Source organism: Desmodus rotundus, chromosome 10 (genome assembly GCF_022682495.2).
Source record: "Desmodus rotundus isolate HL8 chromosome 10, HLdesRot8A.1, whole genome shotgun sequence".
Lineage (NCBI taxonomy): Eukaryota > Metazoa > Chordata > Mammalia > Chiroptera > Phyllostomidae > Desmodus > Desmodus rotundus.
The window spans coordinates 21,007,415-21,032,147 of record NC_071396.1 but is presented as its reverse complement, the minus strand read 5'-3'; the positions used below and the strand labels follow the sequence as shown (position 1 = coordinate 21,032,147).

The following is a 24,733-nucleotide window of genomic DNA, read 5'->3' as shown; positions in this document are numbered from 1 at the left end:
CGCAGCGCCTAACCCAGATTTCGACGATAATCACAACACTACGTCTCAGCACCCTAATTACGCCGCTGCTGCTCACCCTGACGGTCAGATTCTGCGATAAGGAAGACATATTATCTGCAAACCAGTTACGGGAACAGAGGAATTTAACAAGACAGCAACCTGTGCCGTGTGATCATCCAATTATAAGCTTTTCTTAATTACTACGAAGTGAACGTGAGCTAGCACGGATTTAAAAGCGGTCCTGAATCCCGGCTGCAAGTTTTCAAAGAGCACAGCAGAGGGAAGATCCAGCTTCCTTTCACTGGCAGCGTTTATGGGGGCGCCCAGAGGACCTCGTGCAACAAAGGGAAGGAGGCTCCTCAAAGAGCTGGGGAGCCCAGCAGGCAGCAGTCTCAGCGCAAAGGCACGCGGCCGGGTGCCCGGTGTGGGGGACGGTGCGGGACCCCGTCGCACAGCACCCCGCAGGGCAGGGAGCAGTCGGGACAGCGGAGACGGGGCGGGCGTCAGAACTCTTGGGAGAGTGGCAGAGCACCGGAGAGCGGTGCTGCCAAGCCCAGGGTCTCCGTTATAAAGTAGCCCCGGTGTGCAGGTAAAAGGTCACGCACGACACACTGAAAATGTGAAACAGGAAGAGAATGTCCACAGAGTGATTGGTGCTGTCGTAACCGATACGACCGACAACAACAGCTGCTGTTGGTGAAGCCATTTCTACGTGCCAGGTGCTGTGTTACGTCCACGACATGGATTTTTCAATCCTGATAGGCATTTCATTTCCTTATTTACGCATGGGGGCGCTGAGGCGTGGGGGGTGCACCTCTCACTCAGGGCCCAGCATTCAGCGGAGGGCCCGGAGACAAATGCAGGCGCCGTGAGGGTGGAGTCTGCAGCCTGGCCCACCGGGCTGCGCAGTCTTCCCACTAGGAGTCCAGAGGGACAGAAGAGACCCTCCACACGCTGTCCACGCCCCACCCCGCACATCTCCCTGTGGCCGTCCACGCCAGGCTCTCAGGTCCAGCCTGTACTTGCCCACCAGGCACTGACATTTCTACTTAATGTTGCTATATATATATTCAACGTATATGTACATTGATACATATTTTGCCCTTTGAGAAGATCCTGGCCATACCCCCTTCTGCAACAAAGCAGACAAGACAAGCGACTCGTCTGCCTGGATACTCACGTGTATCGGCGAGGCGGGGTCAGGCTGGACGCTCTAGAACACAAATCAGAAGTCTGGGTCACCATCTCATGATTTCAAGGACACGCTAGCGACAGAAAGAATTAGCGGCGGCCTTGCCTTCAGCAGGGAGTACTGGCAGCTGGCCATGACGAGGCAGAAGAGGAGCACCCACAGGTCTTTGCAGAAGCCTCGGTTCAGCGTCACGAAGCCCAGCAGGGACACCAGGACGATGAGCGAGACGGCCAGCACGTTCTCCTTGACATCTTCAGTTCTGTGCGACAGACACACACACGCAAAGGCAGTGAAAGCTGGTGTCTCCTTGCAAACAGAATCCTGCACACCTCAGGGGAGACAGACAGTGACAGCCGAGCAGCGACGGCAGCACCCCTTTATCTTCGGGGACAAGCTTCTAAGGTTTCTTTCTTTCTTTCCTTACTCCCGTGCTTGACACACAAAATTGTAAGCCCAGATTTCTGTCACTGAAGCAAATGAAATGTAATCCCAGGGGGTTTCCTTGGCCACTGAAGTGGGTTTCCTAAGAGAAAGCAGTTAACTCTTCCACCCACCACAGTGAGATGCATTTCAGGTAGAGCGTCCCTGGCTCCTTTAAATGCGGGAGGGCGCGTGAACCCCTGGCTAACGCCGATTTTCGCTTCCACACGCACTCCCCCCAGCCAGGCCTCGGCCCGGGTTTCAGGAGCCGGGAGAACTGGGGCCAGAAGGCTGCCGGTGCAGCGGTCTGATGGGGGGTTGGGGGAGGGTCACCGCCACCATCTCACTGGCTGGTTTTCTGGGGACCCAGAAATGGAGGGGTGGGTTGAGAGCGGGGCTCATCAGGGGTGGGGTACTGTCAGAGGGTGTGCAGAGGAATGAGTGCGGGGGTTTTAGGGTGTTGGCACAGTTGGGGGGGTGCTGAGGGCTGGATCACAGAGCCTGAGTAGGTGGGAGGCCACCCGACAGGCGGGGCTGCAGGGCGGGAGCGGGTGGATGAGTCTGACTGCTACCGGTGGCTTGGGGTCACAGGAGGGCGCTGCAGGCACGGCCCAGGAGGGTGCACAGAGGCGGAGATTCTGCTCGCAGAAGCGGAAGGCGTCTGCAGGAGGACAATGGGCAGGAGGAGTTATGGGAGCGAATGGGTGGGATGGAGTGAGAAATGGTGGCGTGGACCACAGGTCGGGGGTGTGGATGGGTGTGCACAAGAACTCTCAGTATATTTATTGCTGCACCAACTTTTTAAATGGTTAGATTTTAGAGAGAGAGAGAGAAACATTAATTGGCTGCCTCCCAAATGTGCCCCAACCGGGGATCGAACTTGCAACCTTTTGGTGCACAGGTGCAGGGACGTTGCTTCCACCCCACTGCGCCACACTGGCTGAGGCCTCGCCCACGTTTGCTCCTGCACTATTAGTCTCTCCCAGTCAGTAAGATCATTTATAGACAGAGACAATGGGCAACTTCATTCTCGGCATGTAGGCACTCCTGAACATTGTCTAACATTAATAGAATTTATTTTTTTGTGCACTTTTAGATCCATAGCAAAATTAAAGAGCAAGTGCAGAAAGTTTCCAAATATCCTTCCCCCACCATCAAAATCAGCTACTCCGAATCTCAATAATTCCTTTTTAAAAGAAAAAATTAATATTTCAAAAGCTGCATCTAACAGAATGTATTATCTGGGGTTATTTTAGTTAAGTACGAAATGTTCATCTTAAGCGTGTGTCCCTCGGGTGCCACAGTGTTGTTAGAAAAGCCATTATAACTCCGTTCCTTGACTTGTGGGTCCTGGAATTTACTGTTGTAATTTTGCACGACTATAGTTTTTCGCACGCGATCACGCCATGGAAGACATTGCAATGACAAGGAGTCACTGGGGGACCAACTCCAGCAAGGCAGGCAGCCAGCCCCACCCTGCTCCACGGGCTGGCACGTCACTGTGGAGCCCCATTTGCTGACGACTGCGTTCGCAGCCGCATCTCCAAATTTTCCAGGCAGCAATCCAGCCCAAACTAGACAGCCCTGTCCTTTGTCTCTCTCGAGGTGGGGGGTGAAATGCAAAGCCCCCTCCTCTGTCACGGTCACATCTTAACCAACCTGCGGCTCCCTCCAACCCTTCCTGCCCAGGAGGCACATCCCCAACCCGGCCACACGCTGACTGATTCAAGAGGGGCGGGGGGAAGGGAGGGAGAGCAGGAAGGAGGGAAACACTGGTCGGTCCTTTCACACACACCCAGACCAGGGCCTGAACCCACCACCTGGGTATGTGCCCGGACCAGGGCTCGAACCCGCAACCTTTTGGTGTACAGGACGATGCTCCAACCAAACAGGCTGCCAGCCAGGGCATCCAACCCACAGCATTTTATCTTGAGGAACATGTACGAGGCGAGGAGGAACAGAAGGGTTTAAAGAGAAGCTGGCTGCTCCTCCACTCAGTGCGTGTCAGGCAGGAGTGGGAGCAGAACCAGCGGCCGTCAAAGGGCAGAGCTAGAGGTCTCTCTGTTTCCCTTTAATTCTCCTGTCTCCCATTCTACCCTCCAGCTGTGAGGATCTCGCAGCTTCCACTTCGGGTGGGCGGCACCAAGGCAGTCGCCCTCCAACGCCGCCCCCGCTCCCCCAGCCCCCAGCCCAACCCCACCGTGTTCTCCATTGCTCACTTGAGGCTGGGGGACTTACCGATCCAGCAAGGCCAGCAAGGCGAGGCGATCGTACCAGACTTTAATCCACTTGCCGGGGAAAATGATGAACTTGTAGAACTGCTCCCGGTTAAATTTCCCTGGCGCCGAAGAGCACGAGGAGTCTTCCAGGTCCTGGCTGCGACGCTGTCGGACACCAACGGACAGAACAGAGAGAGGGTCTCACACCGACACGGTGCTGCCACGAACACGCCTCGCCATTCAGACGCACGAAGAGCAGATGCTGCAGCTCCGACACACAAACCCACGCGCCGTGTGAAAATGGGCACCCGGAGACGAGAGCGCTGACCGAGCACAGGCGCGCTCTCACCAGCGCACCCCACTTCCGTCACATCACACCACTAACACCGCACCACTTCGCGTGTCAAAACGCTGGTTCATTAAGGCCAAAAACTACAGCGAAAAGCACTCTTAGGAACGATCAGAAGGCAAGAGAAGATCTCGAGTGACTTCATTTGTGAAAGGTATGTTATTTCGTGTAATGCTGAGATAAACATTCAAGTTTTACTAAGAGTAGAAAGATTTTTATTGCCACCATGTAGGCCACTGGTGAGGCCTGATATCAGAAAAACTGAAATATTTATAGAAAAAACTCTAAACCAGTAAAACAGAAAGCAGGGGGCAGGGGGGAGTTAGGGCCAGGTTTAAAATGTTTTAACCCCGAGCTCGCCTGTGACTGGCTCTCACCCAGTGGAGGCTTCGCTGACCTGCCTGCCAAATGCTTCACGGGTGACTCCGGAGCCCGCACGAGGCTGGGACGGGAAGTAAGGGGAACCCGGTGGGCTCGGTGCCTGGCATCCCACCTACTACATGACAACACCCCAGAGACGTCGTAACAACCACGCGGACTCCCAGCCCCGGACAGCAGGCCAGGCCCAGCGCTGCGCTTCCTGACGGAGAGCTGGCTCCACGCCCGAAGAACCCAGGGGACACGGACCTCGCTGAGGCCGAGGGACCGTGGAGTGGAGGGGTAGGGAGGACAGAGAGGAGGAAGGGAAACGTAAGAGGGAGAAAGTCAAACTTACCTCTTCTGACACCTGATACCATATTCAAAACTGAAGTACAATAGTTAAAACAGCCTGTTATGGAATTTCCAGAGATTATACCTGCAATTAAGTATCAATGAATATGTACCTCATTGATTCATTATCGATGAGGAATAATTTCATACTGCTTAATTTCTCAGACCACCAAAGATTACCCCCTTTGAATCTAATGTATTGAATACTGGCCTCTGTCGTGCCGTCTTCCGAAAGCGGGCTATGAAACACGGTCCACAGGGCGCACTTGAACGAGCCGTTCCTGCTGGGTGCAGGATGCTCTGTGTCCGTCCTGAGAGCCGGGGACTCCAGGGTTCCTTCCACCGAGTAACACTGGGTACCGTGCTTTCTAAAAACACGCACTTCTATTAAATCCTGAGTCGGCGCAAATGCACGCCTTTGAAATGTGTGTGAGGCCTAAGAACACCGAGGCGGTGAATACCCGGGCGGCCGTCACCCGGGACAAGGAAGACAGCGTCACCAGCGGCGGAGCAGGGCCACTCCTCTGCATCCTCTTCCCTCCTCCTTCAGAGGCCACAGCTGTCCTCGGTCTGCGTCCGTCACTCCCTTCCTCTCCTTCCTTGTCACTATGCGTCCATCCAAAGCTTCCGTGTTGTTCAGTTTTATGATTTCCAACTTCGCAGACGTGAAGTCATACCATACGTGTCCTTTTAACACTTGCTTTTTGCTTCTTTTCCTCCACTCCGCAGCGTGTGCCTGAGACTCATACATGCCGTTTTGTAGCCGTAAAATCTACTTTCACGGTTGTATAATATTCCATTACGTAGATATGCCATCTTTACTTACCCGTCTTACTATTGAGTATTTAGGGGCATCTTGCTTTTTTATTTTTCTTCTCCTTTTTTTTTTATTTTGCTATCACGTGGCTGTGAACATTCTTGAACATGTCTCCTGGCACACACACACACACGTGCAAGAATTCCTTTAGAACAAGGCCCCTACGGAGGGACTTGCTGGGAAGGCAAGCGTCCAGCTGTACCAGAAGGTCAACTTCACAAGGAAACAAATTGTTCAACTTTTCCGGGAAAGGCACACATTTACCCCAAATGGAATTACTGGGTATGGAAATGTCTAGTTTATCAGAAAACACTTGAGAAAAATGAGTTTTCTGAAGTGCTTCTATCAGCTTACCCTCCCCCCCCTCCCCCCCCCCCCCCGAGAGCATGGAAGTGCCGTGTGGCTCCCCAGCCCCTCCAGCCCCCCCAGCATGCGACAGTGCCCGGCGGTCTGACCGTCTGCTGAGCTGGTGAGTATGGAGGGACAGTTCGGGTTTACTCTAATTTGCATTTCCTGCATTATTAATGAAGTTGAGCATCTCCGTCCACTTTTCGTTTGTCTTCATGAAATACCTGTCCCTTTCTCTCCCGGGTCCCTGCTTGTCTTTCCTCGGTTTCCGTGTGAAAATGGGGGCACGCACGTGTGCCTGTGCGGGCATGCACACATGTGGGTGTGCAAGTGTGCCTCCGTGTGCTCGTCTGTGTACAGACGTCAAAGCCTTCACTAGTGACGTGAATTACAGCTATTTTCACAGTTTGTGGTTTATCTTTTGCACTTTATGCTGTTATTGACAAATCGACATTCTTAATTTAAATGATACTATAATTTATCCATTTTTCCTATAAAATTTTTGCACTTTTTATGCTTTGTTTATCCAATGCCTTTCTACCCCACAGTCTCAAAGATACTTCATTGTATCGTCTCTCTTGAAGTTCTGTAGTTTTCCCTTTTTCTGTTTATTAGTCTACCAGGGTATTTGTACATTTCCTGCCCCCTTAAAACAATGCCTGTCCTGGCACGATGTATGAGAATGTTCCCCCTCCCCCCCCCCCGGGGGTCACCAGAACACTGCTGCCTTCACCTGTGTGTTCCTTCGCCTTCACCTTCTCAGGGGCCTGTGCTGCCCCCTCTCTCCTTCTCTCCCTCTTGAGCCCTGACGAGGACGCAGCGGCCCCTGCGCCTCCTCGCCTCCTCTTCTGTTCTCCTCCTGTCTCGGTGCGGCACCTCAGTCACTTCTCAACGTGTGGTGACGGAAGGAGATGCGACTGGGGGTGGCGGGCACACGGTGCAACGTACTGATCACGTGCCACAGAAATGTGCGCTTGAAACCCACGTGACCTATTAACCAACGTGGCCCCCATAAACGTAATAATTTTAAAAAGTTTAAAATTATTTTTTAAAAGACTACATTCCTCAAATTTTATTTGCTCGGTCAATGGAAGAAAACTTATTTGACTTTTGACTTACAGCCAATTGCTTCTCAAAAAGGCGACACTAATTTTTAACGTCGTAAAAGCCACGTTAATCTGTACTTTTCAGACAATATACTATTGATGAATACAAATAAAATTAAAAATAAACAAGTAGGTAGTTTCTTACTCACTTGCAAGCTTACTTGCAAGTTCCCACAGCAAGTTTACCAGGTCTCTACTCTCCTGTGTCAAGTTTCTTGTTAAATTCTTCAAAGTTTTATTCTCATTATTATTATTTTTTATTTGGTGCTTTACCAGATCTTCTTGGTCATTACGCGGCCTTTTGCTTCTTACTTGTATTTTCAATCTCTTATTTCGTTATATACAGGAGACCGTTCTGCGTGGCGTGGGCCCAGCTCCCACTTGGAGAGGCCAGTGGATAGCAAGGTCTGGCACACAGGACCCACGCCCACAGATAGGTTCTCCCGTGGGGAATCAGGCCCTCATTGTACCTAGGCTGCTTTGAGACTTGGTTTTTGCTAAAACTCCCCCACCCTGAATTGAGACAGCAAACCTTTACTGCTTATCTTTAAAGTAGCTTCCTAAAATCTATGCTGAACCTTCCAAGGATGAGTGTAACCAGTTCAACCACTTTTCCCTTTACATCTGCAAATATCCTTCTTTTTTGACGTCATTAGCAACATCTTCTCCTTTGTTTTCTGTAGAAGGTAAGCACCTAAAGCAAACCTGTGCAGAGTAAATGAGGACCATTCTCCATGTAATGTGCCCAGAAAAGCAATAAAAGCCTGTGAAGGCAAGGGTTGGGGTGCTCTCCCTTTGAGACAGTAGCCGTGCTGTCCCTTTTGCTCCACAGGCCTCTGTAGTCCGTGTGATTTGTCCCATCTCAGCCACAACACTGCAGACATTGCAGGCCGGGGTCCGCATCAATTGCACATAGGAGACACACTTGATCCCTGTCCTGGATCTGATCATTACGATTGTGAACGCACGGAGGATACTTCTGCTTTCTGCTGGCTCTGCTGGCTCAGATTCATGGGCGCTTATTTCTAGGACCATTTAGAACTTTCACTTGCACACGCTCTCCTTGGTTTGTCACTAGCACGAACCCTCTGGGAGCGACGTTCAAGCTCTGTCGTTCCACATCAACACGTACCTTTGTTTCCTGCCGGGGACTTGGAGGCAACTCTGTCCTGGCGGCAGGTCAGACCACGTCCTTGGTCTGAGGTGTGGGGCCCATCCCTGCCCCGTAAATAAGGGCTGCAAACCCACACGGCGGTTAGAGGGTCTCAGGAGACACTTCTGCCCCCTTACCCAACACAGGTGGAGGCAGGCGGTCCTCCGTGCAGGGCCCTGTGTGGGTGGGGCTGGGGGTGACAGAGAGTGTTTAGCTGATCCTGACAGTAGGGTGCTGCTCCTTGGGGTCCCAGACCAAGTGCTGCACTTCCTACACTGTGCTTTGCCTCCTGCCCTAACAGAAAAAGAAATGGACACCCCTCCTGGGGCCTCCCCCTTAGAGGGCTGCTATTCGATGCACACAATTTTCCCTGTATCGGGGAAACGCAACTTTCTCATAAAAACCCACATTCCACAGGGGCCCCCACACACTATGGCTTGTGGGGGAAATGAGTAGGGGCCTCTGAGGTAGGGGCTGGGCCCCTGGGAGTGCACGGAGGTCCAGAAAAGATCGGTGAACCCAAGGAGGAGAGGAGGAGGCTGCAGAAAGCCTGGTCCCCATTGCAGGGGGCTGATGGCAGGGTCGGCGGCCGCCACCACTGCACGCTGAGTGGGCAGGAGCAACCAGCCCCTGCAGGTGCCCCACAGCGCCCGGTGACCAGACTAGCCCAATGCTCAGCCACGGGAGGGCACCCTCCTGCCTCCCCCAGCTGTCCGTGAAAACCAGGACAGGCAGGCGAGACTGAATACAAGGAAGGGAGGAAACAGCCCTAAAAATGGACTCTTTGAATTAACCGAATGCTTTTTCCCACTGAAACCCTTCCAGCCTGAAAGGGCTGAGTTACGCCTCACTGGCACTTTGAAGTCCTGCTACCACCCCGCCTCCTGCTGAGTCAGCGGGAGCCAGGGCTCTGAGCTACACGCGACCCCTTAGACAAGAACACGACATTTTCCCCTCGCATGCGACCAATCACCAGCATGCTGGGCTATCTAGCACATTTTGGAAAGTTCTGGTTAAGCAACCCTAAAAACATTAATTATTTTTTCATGAGTAAAACTCTGTAGCAGAAATCAAAACATCTCCAGGAAGAAGGCAAACACAGCTATAAAGAACCTGAACTAGCTGGACAGCACCCCATGGTGACCCTGCTCCCCAGGCTGTGACAACTGACACCCACCTTTCTCCGGGCTCCAGCCCTTGTCCCTCCTGAGGAGCCTGCCCATGCTCTGTCTGCAGCTGCCCAGGGCTGGGTCTGCAGCTCTGAGCTCACGTCTGGGTGTGTCTCACCGCCCACGTTGCCCCTTGTTTTGGGCTCTCGCTCTGCCTCTCCCGGAGTCTCATTAAAGGTGTTACTGAGCCCAGCGACAGTAGCACGTTCTCTCCCCTTGGTGATAATGTCATTTCCCCCAAGAACAAAGTGTCTGGATTCATCTTTTTCCTAAAACTCCCTCACCCTGAATTGAGGTAGCAAACCTTTACTGCTTATCTTTAAAGTAACTTCCTAAAATCTATGCTAAACCTTCCACAGACTAGTGTAACCAGTTCAACCACTTTTCCCTTTACGTTTGCAAATGTCCTTCCTTTTTGATGTAATCAGCAACATCCTCTCCTTTGTTTTCTGTAAAAAGTAACCACCTAGAGCGAACCTGTGCTAAAGCGAATGTTTCAGTCAAACATTCATCTTTAAGAATCTCTGATTGCTTAATAGATAAAACCATAATAAACCAGATCTTTTCTAAACCATGGGGGGAAAAAAACTAGCATCCTAACCAAGTGCTGTGGGATTTTGGACACCCAGTAAACAAAGACCGATGTCCGGACCTCCTCATGCATTTGGAAGGGCAAGTGAGACAGCAGCAAGCCTGTCCGCACCCACAGAAGGGGACCTGCTCCCTAAATGGTTTTTTTCCGCGTCCCTTCAGGAGACTACCGTGCAGCAGCCACATGTCCGCAGCCCAGGGCCGTCACATGCAGGGCGAGCCCCCACTAATGCTGTTGGGTGATCCAACCTGGAGACGGCTGTCAAGAGCCCTGCTGCTGGAACGCTCGCAAGCAGCCACGCTGGCACGCACCCGTGGGCTCTCTGGCTGGGTCCTGCGAGCCACCATGAGCAGCAGCTGCTGCTGGAGTGCGCTGACCGCGGGGTCCCCGGAGGAAGGGTCCGGACTCCCAGAAGTAGTGGTGCTGGAGGAGCTGAGCTGTATGTCCCTGAGGATGGGCGAGACAGAAGCTCTGGTCACCTGGCAGCATGGAGGTCATCTGTTTATTAGACATAGCACGGGGGTACAGGAGACCCCCAGCGCAGGGGACAGAAGCAGGTCGGCGTTGGAGGTGGCGTGGGCAGAGCCACCTCCCGGCAGAAGGGCACACTTTCCAGTCCTTCAGGCTGCGCGGGGGCGCATGTGCCACGGGGAGGGCAGGTAGATGTCTGGTGTTCTAGCGGTGACAACCTCAATGCTCTCTCTCTCTAATGGATGGGGCGGTGGCAGCAACAGTTTCCAGCCTCGTCCTTTATGAAGACGATGAACAGTGGCTGGATAATCCCCAAGACACCCATCAGGAAGAAAACGTGATCATCCAACACCTCTGCTACCTCCTCCGACCCCCCAACAAACCCCACAAGTCCTCCCCGAACCCCACCCCATCCCAAAGCCAAGGAAGTACCCACCAGGTAAAAGAAGGGCCCCCGGTAACTGAAGAGGAGGACATTACTACGCTGGTTACGATCTACATGGAAGCAGATGTATTGTCTTTAATCACCTACAGATTGACCGGACGTACATTAACAGAACCCTTCGAGCAAGCTCAGGCCTGGCATTTCCCTCTGGCCCAGACAGCAAAATGACTTTCTCCACCTGCTTTTAACTCTGTAGTTAACTCTGGGTGCCAGCAACTCTGAGGGGGTAAGAGTGCCTGCCTACCCTCCAGTCTTCCCAACAGAATTCCTGCTAACATAACGGCCTTGTACTCAGTCACCTAAGACTGCGTGCTTCAGAAGGGGCACTAGGTCCTTCCCTCATGCCCGGGGTACATCCTGGTCTGTCTCCTCGCACCGAGAGAACTCCGTGCACCTGGCTGGCTGGGAGCAGACCACAGTCTGCTGGGGAGAAGGGAGCTCGTGGGCAAGTATTTCTACTTCTTGAAAGGTAACACAGGTAAGAGACTCTCTCCTGGCCTTTGGATGCGACGTGAGTTAGCAATGCTCGGAGCCACAGCAGCCACACTATCATCGTGAGGCTGAGGACAGAAGCCCCGAGGAGAGCCGAGAGGAGAGATGCAGAGAAACGGGTTTCTTGATGACCAGCCAACCTTGCGCTGCCCACACCCCGGGACGCCCTGTGTTCTGAGGTAGCTCACCCTGCCATTGTTTGACACTGTGAATCTGCGTCTTGTCTTACTTGCAGCCCGCACGGCCTCAAGAGTGCAGACGCCACGCCAAAGCGATGACCTTCTGACCTCTCATCTCACACTCCATTTTAAGTCTCTAACGAGCTTTGGGGTCTTTCTTGTTCTAAACTGCCTACTGCCGTGTTCATACATACACAAACACTATTCTAAAGGAAGAGTGTTTACACCAAGTCCACTGTTCACACACACACACACACACACACACGGTTTCTCTACACACGTGTCACACACAGTGTACGCCAACGATCTGAGGACACGCTCAGTAAAGGCCTCCTTGTAAAACGGACCTTTCAGGAAACATCACATGTTAGAATCAGGGCTTATGAAACGGATCAGGTGGCTTAGGTGCACGGAGTCGGAAAACGTAAAGAGCCCCTTCCGTTACTTCAGTGATGGTTCCGTAAGCAGCGCTTCTGTTTCTTGCTTATATTCACAGTGAACACCTGCTCCAGCAGAGAAACGGCAGGCGGGGGGAGACAGTGTTCACTCAGACGTCTCTGCTTTGCAGAGAAGCCACCAAGGACCGTAATTCTATCATGTCACAGTGAAACACAATAGGATTAAAAGTGCCTTGTTAATACAAATTCAGAGTAATCTGACACTCAGCAAATGCCAGAAACTCACTAAAACCAAAAGATTAACCTGACTTCCCTGTAGGTAACGAGGATAAGTAGGCCGGTGTGGGAGCAAAATGTGTGCCTCTTCCAGAAAACTCTCGAAAGTCTAGAGCGCCCTCTACTGGCAACCGCGATGAACTAAGACTGGGCTGCGAGGCGCACTCAGCCCTCCTGCCGGGCCCTCCTGCCGAGAACCAGTACACGACAGGAAGTGGCCCTGACACCGCAGCTTAGTGTTTGCATCTCGCTTGGCATGTTCCTGATGGCAAAACACTAATAAATAACATTATTCCCTTATGCAAGCCATGTAACTATCCTCTGCCAAAGCCTAGGGTTTGGTTTTCTTGACAAACTCTTTCGGATGAATTCTAGAATTAAACAGAACGGGGCTTGAATTTCCTCTCTGTCACTCACTACCTGTGACTCCGAGCATGCTGCTCTCCTATCTCCAGCCCTCCTCCGAAACAGGGGGACGCCTCCCCCATGGGGCTTGTCGTGAGAACTAAACCAGGCCAGGGCGTCAACCCCAAATGGTGCCCCCAAGATGCAGGCACGTAACAACCATTCCTGAACGTCCTATTTCCTTCTGTCGATACAGGACCTGATTTTGCTTATTCTCATAGTAAACGGCAACGGGACCCCTATGCTTTTCACACAATGGCACATGGATTCTCGTCGTTTGTACCGGCAGAACAGGGAAGAGTAAGAGTGCTTTGCCCTCAGTTCGCACCTAATTGTCTTTATTTTATTAAGACGGCTGAAACGGCACATGGAGCTCCCTCTTAGCTAACGGCTTTCACGGGAGCAAGTCCTTTGACGAGGCGTGAAGACCTTAAGGAAGATCCTGCTCTGAGCTGCACGACACACGTGTCCTCGTCCGAAAGCCTGTAGTCCTGCGTGGGTGTGCTTGCTGCTTGGCCAGGAGGGGACGGACCTGCAGGATGCGCTGCTCAGCAGACAGAACCACCCCTGACACTGATCTTCTCTGGAGCCCTGATGGAGCTGTGACCCCGGGCACCAGCTTGCTACGCAAGAACCAAAGAGGCTCCAACCTGCCAACAGTCCCACAGTGCATGGGAGGCTTCCCACCGATGGGTAGACACCGCCTCTCCTGCTCCTATCTGCATCTCTTCTCACCCTGCTTGCCGCTTATTCTCCCCTGTTTCACTTTGGACTGTGAGCTGCATAATCACCTAAAAAGTCTCCGTATTTCTCACTTGAGCCCAAAGACGTCCCCCCACGTTAATAAATATACGATGTGACTGTGGGAAGTCACAGGAGACACGTGCTCCCGTGAAGTAGCAGGGGAGATGGAAACACGCAAACCTGCATTAACCACACTCGGAAACCCAGCCAAGCTGCCCGTCTGCTCCGGATCAGCCTGCTCCCCGGTCAGTCTCTCCAGACTAGTTTGGTTCAGGGTTAGAGCAGAGATAGATCGGCCTAAGCCATACGGAGCTCAGAGCCACAGCAGAAATGGTGATTAGCGGCGGAAACCACGAAAAGGGCAGCCAGTAAAAGGAAATAAGGACGGATCCGAAGCCGGAACCTAGTCTGGGCCAGAATGGTGCCCTTTTGCACAGGCAGAGGGCGGTCTCGAATTGACGGTGAGAGTACCTCACAATATCACACCCCTAGGTTTTCACTCATCGAAGCTTCTACTGGTAACAAATCATCAAAGTACCTGCGCTTCTATCCTTTTGCACTGATGTGGAAATACATTCCTGAAATTCTTCGTCTTCCCCAGATCTCGAAAATTACAGCCCTCCCGCGGGAGGGGGGAGGGAGACGGCCTCTCTTTCCCTGTTCACTCTGTCTCGTTTTTCAAGCTTTCTCAGAGGACACGGGAACAAGCCACGCAGGGAGCAGAGCAGAAACGCAAGTCACAGCAACAACGTTCGCTGTGCGGGGTATTGAAATAAGGCAGCCCTGTTTTGAAAACTACAGCCTGTTATGTAGATTTTTACAGGGATTCTTGTTGTAAAGTCTGCAAACAACTCTTCTTTCATGTGACAGCAAAATTCATCTGTGCGTTTGAGATAAAGGGACACCAGAGTGGGAGCCTGCCAGGGCCTCCAGCACGGGGTCTGAGTGCCACCGTGTGGCCGTGGGGGCTGTGACCGCAGAGGCAGAGCCCCACGGGGCCGCAGGGCTTCCTCCCGGGGAGTCCGAGAGGGTGTCGCAGAGAACAGAAGTCTATCTAGAAGGAATCTCACCCACCTTCCGTTCTTCTGCCTCTGTGCCCGGGTGGCAACTGAATGTCGCTAACGAGTCTCAGAGAACAAAATGAGAAGCACGGGGGAAGGAGGGTCTGAGAGCAACGCCGACAAGCAGAAGAGGGGACACAGAAAAAGAGAACAGCAGAAACAAACATGTCAGCCGCTGGATGATCATCTGTCACGCCTCCCAAGGCACCGAGAGCCTCCCGAACTTTTTACGTTTAAAGCAATGAACACACACCCCTCATGGTGCAAGTGAGCAGTGAGGCACCTACACGCATACTCTGGATTCTTACAATTGGAGCAGAAACTTTCGACTTATCTTTGAAGTGGCTATGGGACAGGGTGTGTCTAATGTCGGGAGATCCGCACTTTACGTTTTGAAGACCCAACCGGTTAACTTTAGCACCCAACATTCTGGCTCAGCTATTCCTTACCAGGGATCACTATTCCTTCCGACTGATGCAACAAAGAGAGTCTCAAAGACAGGATTACTTTTGCACTTTCTGCCCGTGCACCTTCTTTGGGGACCAGGTACCCAGTGAAGCACTGAGGCTGGAAAGAGCTTCCCCTGATCCCAGTGACAGGGGAGTTTCACCGAGACAAAGGCCATACGTAGAAGCTCACAACACCAACAGTGGCGGAGACCTCCGAGGGTGCAACGCAGACTGGGCTCAGGGCTTTGGGCCCCGGGCCCCTTTTGCAGTCCAGTACGCAGTGGGTTTAGGGATACGGGGCCGCTTTCAAAATAAACCTCGTTCCTAACCAGAACAGTACCTGCTTCGATATGCACAGCAATGATTCAGAAACAAATAAAAGCCAAAAATAAGTGAGTCCACATACATAAATACATAATTACCCGATCTACTTCACTTCTGAAATAAAAACAAGTTAAGGTACAAAAATCCCTGATTAAAACTCCTCTAAACTAATTTTCGCCGGAATGAGTCTTTCACTCAGAGGGCTACATGCCTGCTTTATGAGTGACAGATACTCAGAACGCACGAAAATACGCTGCCTTCCCCTCGGATTTCCCCGGAGAGCAGACGGTGTGCGTTTCATGTGCATTTTCATTAGGTTACTTCTGACACAGGAGAAGCCGGACAACTCCTGCAGCACGGCTATCCACCCTCCTAGGAAGAATGGTCTGCCATGCTACTTGGACGAAGTTATAGACAGAAGCAATGTAAATCTTTGCTGAACCACCGAGCTTCCATTGCAAGACCTACAGGAGAAGTAACAAAACTTCATTCTGCAGTGCACCCTCTGGACACCTAACACACGCCAACTCCCTGGGCAGACAGCCCACTGCAACTTCGGTCTTCCAGGCAGAGCAGTAACTTCCACCTTCTAGGCAGATGAGCTCAGCGCAGGCTCTGAGCCACTGAATCAGCCCTGTGTCCTGGATAATGACACAGGGATCTGAATTGATCCTCTGGAAGTTCTTCTGTGTGGCGACTCTGAACGCTGCGATTCGAGCCGGCGTTTCTGCATCCTAGTTTCTGGGGGAAACAGGCTACATTAGACGTTACCAAAGGCACCTGTTTTACAGAGAGCTATGGTACAACCGGAAAATGCTGCTCGCGTTTCTGTGGCAGTGAACGAGAAATGTATCGGTTCTCACGATGACAGTGCGGCCAAGGAAGGAAATTTGCTTCCTCTCCGATTTCCTCCCGGAATCCCCTAAGAGACGTGGAAGTTCCGCTGTAAACAATTCCCTATTCATACTCGGGAGACGGGGATATAAAACAGTCATATGACAACTAGGCTGAACAAAGGCGAAGAGGGATGGCTTTCTTGCCAATAATGAGAATTGGGGGTGTAATGGCCTACTTGGAGGCAATCCCAGCCACTAAGTCGCCTCACAGGGAACGGGATGCTCTTCCGACAATCTTCTACGGCTGAGTGCTCAGACACAGCCCCCACCAGGCATCCTTCCAAGTTCAAAGTCAAATGTTATGTTTACTAAATTATAGGAGAACTCAAAATTTAATGGCACTAAAAGCCAGGGATATAACACTGAAGTACCTACTCTAAGATTGCCACAGAGGCCAACACAACACGGTAGTGGGGAGAATCTAAGGTACTTAACCACCATAAAGTCCCGTAAAGTGACTCACAAAGGTGCGAGGGTCAAGGCTTCCACCTAACCCTGCCGACGCTGTCTGGGGAGAGTAACAGCGTTACCACTCACTGCGTCCTAACATTCACGGCGTCCTCTGCGCCAGGTGAGACCCCCACACTGCGTGGACTATTACATTTAACTTTTAAAGCCTCCCCGTGAATTAGTCCCTGGTATTATTTCCAGCGATGGGTTAAAAAACAGATGCTTAAGTTGATTACGCAAGTAGCTCAATGTCAGTTGCTGGAGTCGGAGCCTTCACCAGTCGAGGGCGAATGTCCAGGCTGCAAGGTCCTGAACTCCTGATTCCAGGGGCACTGTTTATGGGGACAAGACAGTGGAACCCACAACTGGACAATCTGGTCTGTGTCTCAAACCCTGATTTCTCTGGAGAAGGGTTTAAAAAGAGTCACTTTTCAGGATTTTTCAATGTTTCTTCCTCCATTGCCCCGCTCGCAAATGGAGAAGATAACTTTCTCAATTTGAATGTGTAGACCACAAGAACGGCTGGTGCTTCTGCTTGTCTCCCGCACCCAAGCACCCACCGCACCCCCCACACCCCTGCAGGGGCTTTTTCTTACAGTTCTCGTTAAAGAAGCTCAGTAATTAATTCCACTGCCCCTTGATCAGTAACAGAGGCCTTGGGGGGTCTTCTGTTGATTTTTGCCGCCCAGTATCCCCCCTGCCCCAAATTTCTCTCTGAGGAGCCAGCCCCACACACTCTCAGAGGGAAGCCATAGCTGCAGCTCTGTCTGCGGACAAAGGCCCGAGCCCAGCACTCGCCTCTGTGATTGGGCTCGGGTACGACGCCCAGTCAGAACCAATCAGACATGAAGGAACCTGCACTGGGGTTCACTGGCAGAGGTCGGTTGTCCCCGTGGGACTGGAATGAGGGGACGCAGCGTCTGGGGCGGCTACAGGCATCTTTTGACCACTGGGGTGCAGTGTGTGAGTGACGTCAAAACAGGCACAGGGGGCAAGGGACAGAGAGAGAGAAACAACCGCGAAGACAGCTACCCAAGACGTCAGTTACAGGACCGCCAAGTTCCCAGAAGCCTGTGTGACCAGGGTTGTCCCCACCTGTCACAGACGCCCCGTGGAAGGCAGGCAGGTGATGGAGATAAGCCCGTTTCCCACAAGAGTGGCTTTGGGCACAAGCAGCTGGCTGCCCAGGGTCAGGGCCCCGTTGGGACTGTGTGGCTGGGGAAAGCCACCCCCTGGAACACCCAGGAGCTCTGCCAGCAAGGCTGACACCAGCATTCCTAAGCAGGTGATAGCAGAGGTGGCAGTGACAAGAGAACACTCTAAGAGGCTGGCACAGGACAGAATTCCAGTGAAGGCCAAGGCCAAGGCCAAGGATGGCCTTTATTCTAGGCACCAAGGAAGCTCCCTGTGAATTTTCCACACACACCTGGTGAGGAAACTTTCGCCTTGGGAAGGGACACGGAACCACAGATTGGGACTAAGGCTCCCAGAACCCCCTTATACTCTGCAGGCATTCCAGTTACACCACAAAAGTCTCCCATAAATCCCAAGGACACCTACAATTCGAAAGAAATACGCATGAAAAATCAACTTCCACAGCGAGAGAAGCAGCTGGGGCCCGTCCACACGGACAGTCCTCCAAGCCCCTGAGGTCAGCACGGAGGATGGATTCAGTCCGCCACCGCCAAGCCTCACCACCTGCCCAACGCCACCCATGTCTGAGGATGTGCTAGATACGCAGGCTAAGTTAATACCTCCTCAACTCACACCCTGCAGAGTTATCCAGTGCGTCCTGAAGGGAAACAGGAGACAGGTGCAGACTGTGTATCTCCAAAACAGCTTGCCTTCATCAGTGCAGACGGGAAGTAACTATGTTTCCAGTCCAAACTCGGGACGAATTTAGTAACGTACTTGAGAGCTGCATCGCTGTTGTGCCTGAGGGGTGTTTCTGTCCACACAGGGCCCCCCGCTACTCGCACCTGCACCTCACATTCACTTCGGGAAGCGGCTACCGTGACACCGGTCCCTAGTTTAGTTTTCATCACCCTGCAAGGTCAGGTTTTCCTTTTCTTTCACACGAAGCCCACAGGCGTAGATACCGACAAATGGATGGACGCATTCGATGTGCTGCAAGGCCCCCACTTCACCCCCCGGTCAGGAGAAGCCGCACGTCCCCCGGCGACGTGACAGCTTCCAAACCTGGAAACAGAGCTCACTTACCCAGCGTGAGAGGAACCGTCGAAGTTTGAAGGCTGACGCTGGGGAGGGCCTTCTTTCTGGTTTCCCGACTTTAAGTAACAGGATCTAATTTCCCCTACAAAAACACGGAATTTAGGCAAAGACTGTCACAGAATCCTTTGTAGACGATTATTTCAGCTTATGCTTTTTTCAGGTTCAGAAGATCGCAGTTTAAACCGCTGGAATGAAAATCGGCAATCCAGGCCCACTCCACGGGTTTCTCCACAGAACTCGGAACGCAACTAAGGAGATCTTGTCACACGTCTCTGGTAATAACGCTTAGACCTGTGACTCAGTGACTTGGCGCTTGCTCTGGGTCTCCTAATTCACTCTTACACACCCTCATCAATGCATTTTTTTGTATGTTCTCTCCACATGCCAGTGCGACCTATGCATGACGGAACTGGGTGCTTTTTGTACCATGTGCAAACAGAGGCTCAGGAAGCCTGTGGTTTTGACAGGCGTTCCACGTGGGCCAGCCCCGCCTTTGAAACTGCAGCTGAGCGGAGGCGCTCTGCCTGCCTGCCCGCCCTGGCAGCCTGCTGGCGAGGAAACGCAGGAGAAGGAATTAATGTGCGGTTAAATGTGTCTGCTAGAGAGGGTCAGGGTGTTGAGATGTGAAACTCAGTTCACTTTGTAAATGCAAACAGTCTCTCCCCAGGGGAGGTTTCAGGAGCACCTTCTTCGGGCGACACAGGAATATAATTCATGTTGTCTGCGATGAGCGGCTGGAACACAGACGGGGGCACTGGACCTCACCTCGAGGTTCCTCCCACCAAGTGAAACATCGGCAATGACGGCCACTGCCCCTCTGCAGGCGGGGAGGTAAGCGCCAGTGTTGTGATGCAAAAGTCTCTCTGCTCTTCTGCAGGTGCAGAAACACTTCAAACTATAAACTACTGAGCTACCCATCAGGTACCATGCAATTTATTGTCCAATCCAGGATCCTTTTGAGAGTACAATAACAAGCATTAACTGATCGATAATGGACTTAAGCCAAGACCCATCCTCAAAGGACTAGGACTTAATATCCCTTATCTATAGAACTTTGAACTTGCCACTTAATAACCTTTCCTTTTCTTTTCTTTCTTCCTGCTATTTTATTTCATTATTTTTTTTATCCTCACCTGAGGACCTTTTTTCATTGCTTTGAGAGAGAGAGAAAGGGAGAGAGGAAGGGAGACAGAGAAACACTGATATAAGAAAGAAGCACCGATTGGTTGCCTCCCGTATGTGCCCAGACTAGGGATCGAACCTGCAACCTAGGTATGCGCCCTGACCAGGAATCCAACCCACAACCTTTCCGTTGTGGGTTGACCCTCCAGCCCACTGAGCCACACCAGACAGGGCTCTTTCTACTGTTTTAAATCCTAAGAACAAGGCACTAGACATATATCAAGGTCAAATTTTCAACATATATCCAAAAAAATATTTACTAGGTGCTGGCCACTGCCTCTCCGAAATTTATAATTGTGAGGGGGAAAACTTCATTAATTAAATTATTATAAGTCAATAAATAATTATAAGCTGTAAGAGTATCAAAGAAAGAAGAGAACAGGATGTTCTGGGAACACAAAGCAGAATCTGATTACAACTGGGGAGGTCAGGAAAGGTTTGCCTGAAGAATGTTCTGTACAAGTGAGACCTGAAGGACGAAGAGCAGATTGTGGACGTAAGGGCACAGCGGGTGCAAAGGCCCTGAGGCAGGAGAGGGTGCACTCTATCCTAAGGACATTATACGTGAATAATCGTAGGACAACGCTTTCCTGCTCCAAAGTCTGGGGCTCAGGCCAAGGGCCCACGTGGAGTCCCACCGAAGCTGCCGGTTTGCCCCTTCGCCCTCAACATCGAAGAGCTCCAAAGACTCACCGTGCTCGTCAATGAAGACGTGCATAGCATCCACAGAGATCTCATCTTGCACGGAAGTTTCGGGCCCACTGATGACTTGCAAGACAGAACTATCTTGCTGGGAAGTTACCCTGTAGATGATCTGTCTTTGTCTATTGCCCTGGAAACTTAACATATATAAAAGGTTCAAAACATATTAGGAGCTCCTCCTCATCCTTAACAAAGCATTAAAAGACGCAGCCAGCAAGTGAGGCTGTTCCACACTTTGCAGCAAAGCGCAGCTAAGTGAGCAAGCTGTCCTTACAGGGCTGTGATCTTGGTGGGCTCGGAGAGCACGGGGCTGGCGCTAGTGTGGTCTTGGCTTTGCACGTCCGGCTTTTCTGGCTTGGAAGTGCATCCGCTGGGCTTCTCACTTTCCGGGATTTCATCTTGTTTCTCCTGGGAGCCGTCATCTGAAAACACAATGCTTTCTGTGTCAGTATAAGAAGAAGAAATTAACGTGAAAGTACTTGGAAATGTTACCAAAACTGAAATAAAAATAGATGGGAAATCTAAGGAGCGCCTATAAATTCAGAACACATTTAAATACATTTTCATTTCACTAACTAAGCGAGTACCTAAATAAATTCGAAAACGGAAGTGCGTACGTGTCGGGGACATGTTATTTTGCCATCTACATGCACCATCTCCTTCAGGCACGTTCTCCCGTGAAATGACTCCACAGGCCCTGGCTTACCCAGCTGGGAATCACCCATCAATTACCAGATTCCTTAGCCTGAAAGGCTCATTAGTCATAAATGGACAGAATCCGATGAAAAAAGAAACTACACAAACAAACCTGGCTATTTCAGAGCAAGGTCCCATTTGCCATTTTTAAATCTTATCAATCTTTCTTCTCACTCATTCCACAAATCTCAATTTTCAAGCTAAAGGCAGAATTGGTCCCTTCATGTGGCAGGCAGTGGTTAGGAGTAGCTGACCTTGAACTACGTTCTTGGCCCTGTGGAGGGCACAGTGAGCTGCTACACCTGCTCCTTGCCCCGGGGATATTGTAAGGTGAGTAAGACTTTCAAGACCAACAGATGCAGATCGTTTTGTTTTGTTTTTTTTTTTTGTCTTTTTAGAATCTTCTTTAAGTAGTGGAGGAGAGAGACAAGAGTCTCGGTGTATATCATTATGCAAAACACAATCCACCCTTGAGGACCAGCCCTCCCCCTTCTGAGGACACACTCCCACAGACCCTTTGAAGGTCGCAATGATCACTGTATTCCCGCGACCAAAGACACCAACCGTTATCTTCGGAGTAAACTCTTGCCTGAAAGAACAGGACTGAGTGGTTTGAACCCACAGACCCTTTCCAGACCTGTCATCCAGAAAGCGCTCCAAGACCTGCCTAGACCTTCAAAGATTTCCCTGTCTCCCTTCCTCTCTCTCTAAAAGCAATGAAAACTGTCCTCAAAGGAGGATTTAAAACTTTTTTTTTAATTCTCTGGCACAAAAATGTTTGTATTTCATTTGACAGCTTGCCACGCTAGAAGTTCTCAGTTTTCAAACACCACACTTGAGAGAAAGGGCTGTCATAACAGACAGCTTTCTCCAGTAATCGTGGCCGCATAAAAGGCACAGAAAGGCACGTTTAGGCGGCCCCCATCCTGCTACGTGCATGTGGGGTCACTCGTCCATGTCTCTTAACGTCTTAGTCCCTCCTTCTCTTAAGTGGGTGTGTTACATGTCAACGTACGGTTTTTTCCTTTTCTCTTTAAAAAAGACATTTATTGGAATTTTATAAAAATGGTACAATGGTCCACATTAACTGTGTATAATTTAGAACCAGAAAAATAATCTGAATCACTTTTAATCCTACCCGTGGCGACATAGGAGCCAATGTGATAAGTATCACACCAGTCTTTTATTCTAGGCATAGATATGTACCTTTCTTTTACAAAAATTAAGTCATATTTTGGTCACATTAAGTGACATTGTTTTATAACTGTTACATTTATCTTAAAGTATTATAAATATTTAATGACAGTAGACATTCTTTTATATCATCCAAATTGGTAGTTATATAATATTACGTTGTCACAGTATAATTTATTGAACTAGGCCTCTCCCGTTATAAATTTAGGTTGTTTCCATTTTTCTATACTATATATAATTCTTCAGTGAGCGTCTCTATACTACATACATTCAGAATTATTTTCTTAGGCTCTGCAGGGGCCTACACCAGGTCAGGGGACTGTTCCCCCCAACCAGTCACCAAAGGTGCAACAAAACAGCTCAACCACTGGAGGAAGAAAACTCTGGAAGGAACCAAATCCACAAATGGACAATGGCCAGACTATATATATTTATGAATAGAACTCTGACCCACAATCTACAGCAACCAGCCCCCCAAACAACCCATTGTCTCCAGTAACCAGCCCAGGAAGCCAACATACTATGGACTTGTAGGAAGTCAGACCACTATTTCTAGCAAATGGTCCAGGAAGCCAAATAATAACCCTTGCAATAATAAGCCCCAATGGCCAGGACTCGATTAATAACTGACAGCTCTCCTAATTTTTGTCCCTGCTTCCACCTTAGGACCAATCAGAGAAAGCCAGACAGGTTCCCCATCCAACCACACAGGATGCTCAAATCAGCCACCTGCAGCTTCCTCGGGCCAGCAGCCTCCAATCGGCACACCTGGAAGCTTCCTTTTGCCCGCTGCACAGCTCCCTCACTCCTCTGCCTGCCTGAGTCTCTGCCCAAACTCTGCCAAGTGATCTACTGAGGGCTCCAAATAATGGCCTTGGCTTCTTCTCATCTGGGTGGTCTTTCTTTTTTTCCACAAAGTAAAATAAAGCTGCATCCAAAGGAAACCAAACTATGACTTTAAAGTCCTTTCATCAGTGTGCCGTTTCACAGCCTCAGAATATCTCCAAGTCCTGAAGACAATCCTAAAACCCCTGCAGAGGAGACCCCGGTTGGAGGTGGGAGAACAGCAGAGGGGAAGAAAAGAGGTCAGCGGAGAGAATCGGGGGCCCGCCTATCTCTACAATCATGTCCTATCTCAAGCATTGTTCCACCAAGCAGGAAAAAGATTAGGGAGCATTCTCTAGGCTGCCAATATCATAAAGACTGTCACATTGTTTTACACTCCAAACTGGGGTTTTAGATTAGAATAAACAACAAAGTATTACTTAGCAATAACGGAGCTGGAAGGTATTAACCATGGTGAAGATACAAGGCACCAGTGGAAAACCATCAATCTGCCCCATAGCATCGATCGCCTTCCAAGGTCTAAAAGTCTCATGGTCCATTAAGAACCTCTGCCCTTTCCTGGAAGAGGCACGTAATTCACTCAACCCCTCCCTTCCTGCTGCCCCTGGAAGTTCCTGACAAGCGGTGTGCTCCTTCGCACAGAAAACCTCCTAGCAGCCACACCTCTTTGCACGCCCCTAGATTTCCATTTTGACAGTTCAGATTGTCTGGCTGCAAAATTTAAGAGCAGAAACTTAGTGAACAAACCAAGTAAGCCTTACTTACAGCCTGAAGGGGAAAATCGGAATAAAAGGCTGCAATTGATCAGGTAGCAAGACTTTTCACCTATTTTCCTAATTGAACCCTCCCAGGAAATAAATCTGTAACATATTATTACTCCTGCTTTATTGAATGGACTGTGACTGGGATGGATTTGGTAAATTGTCCAAGCTCACTTAGCTGGTGCTGCCAAACCAAAACCCTGGCCCTGGGCTACCAGGTTCCAAAGCCAACGTGGCATCTCCGTGCCCCGCAGCTTCCCGGGCAGACACCCGAGCTGTCTGGCCCAGCCCTGTCCGATACGGTAGCCAGCAGGCACAGGTGGCTAGTAAATGAATTAAAATTCAATAAAAACTTAATTCAATAAAAGGAACATCCAGATGCAGATCTCCCTTTCCAGGTTGAACAGGGGCACGTGGCCAGCGGCTACTCTAGTGGACAGCGGGTATGGGATAT

At 50.7% G+C, this 24,733-nt stretch overlaps 1 protein-coding gene across 2 annotated transcripts in view; it reads right to left on the bottom strand.

Moving 5' to 3' along the window:
- The window catches only part of PCNX2 (pecanex 2), a 186,896-nt gene that overhangs the window by 137,360 nt on the left and 24,803 nt on the right, over positions 1 to 24,733 (bottom strand). Inside the window, exons 6-12 of one of the 2 annotated variants that reach the window (XM_053913245.2) lie at positions 21,057 to 21,204; positions 20,774 to 20,919; positions 18,887 to 18,980; positions 10,325 to 10,523; positions 3,851 to 3,996; positions 1,298 to 1,451; positions 1,181 to 1,213 (exon numbers count right to left, since the gene is read on the bottom strand). In XM_053913245.2, the coding sequence (XP_053769220.1) occupies positions 1,181 to 1,213; positions 1,298 to 1,451; positions 3,851 to 3,996; positions 10,325 to 10,523; positions 18,887 to 18,980; positions 20,774 to 20,919; positions 21,057 to 21,204 (920 nt within the window). The remainder of the gene's footprint in view (positions 1 to 1,180; positions 1,214 to 1,297; positions 1,452 to 3,850; positions 3,997 to 10,324; positions 10,524 to 18,886; positions 18,981 to 20,773; positions 20,920 to 21,056; positions 21,205 to 24,733) is intronic. The other variant, XM_024561815.4, reaches the window with a different exon arrangement.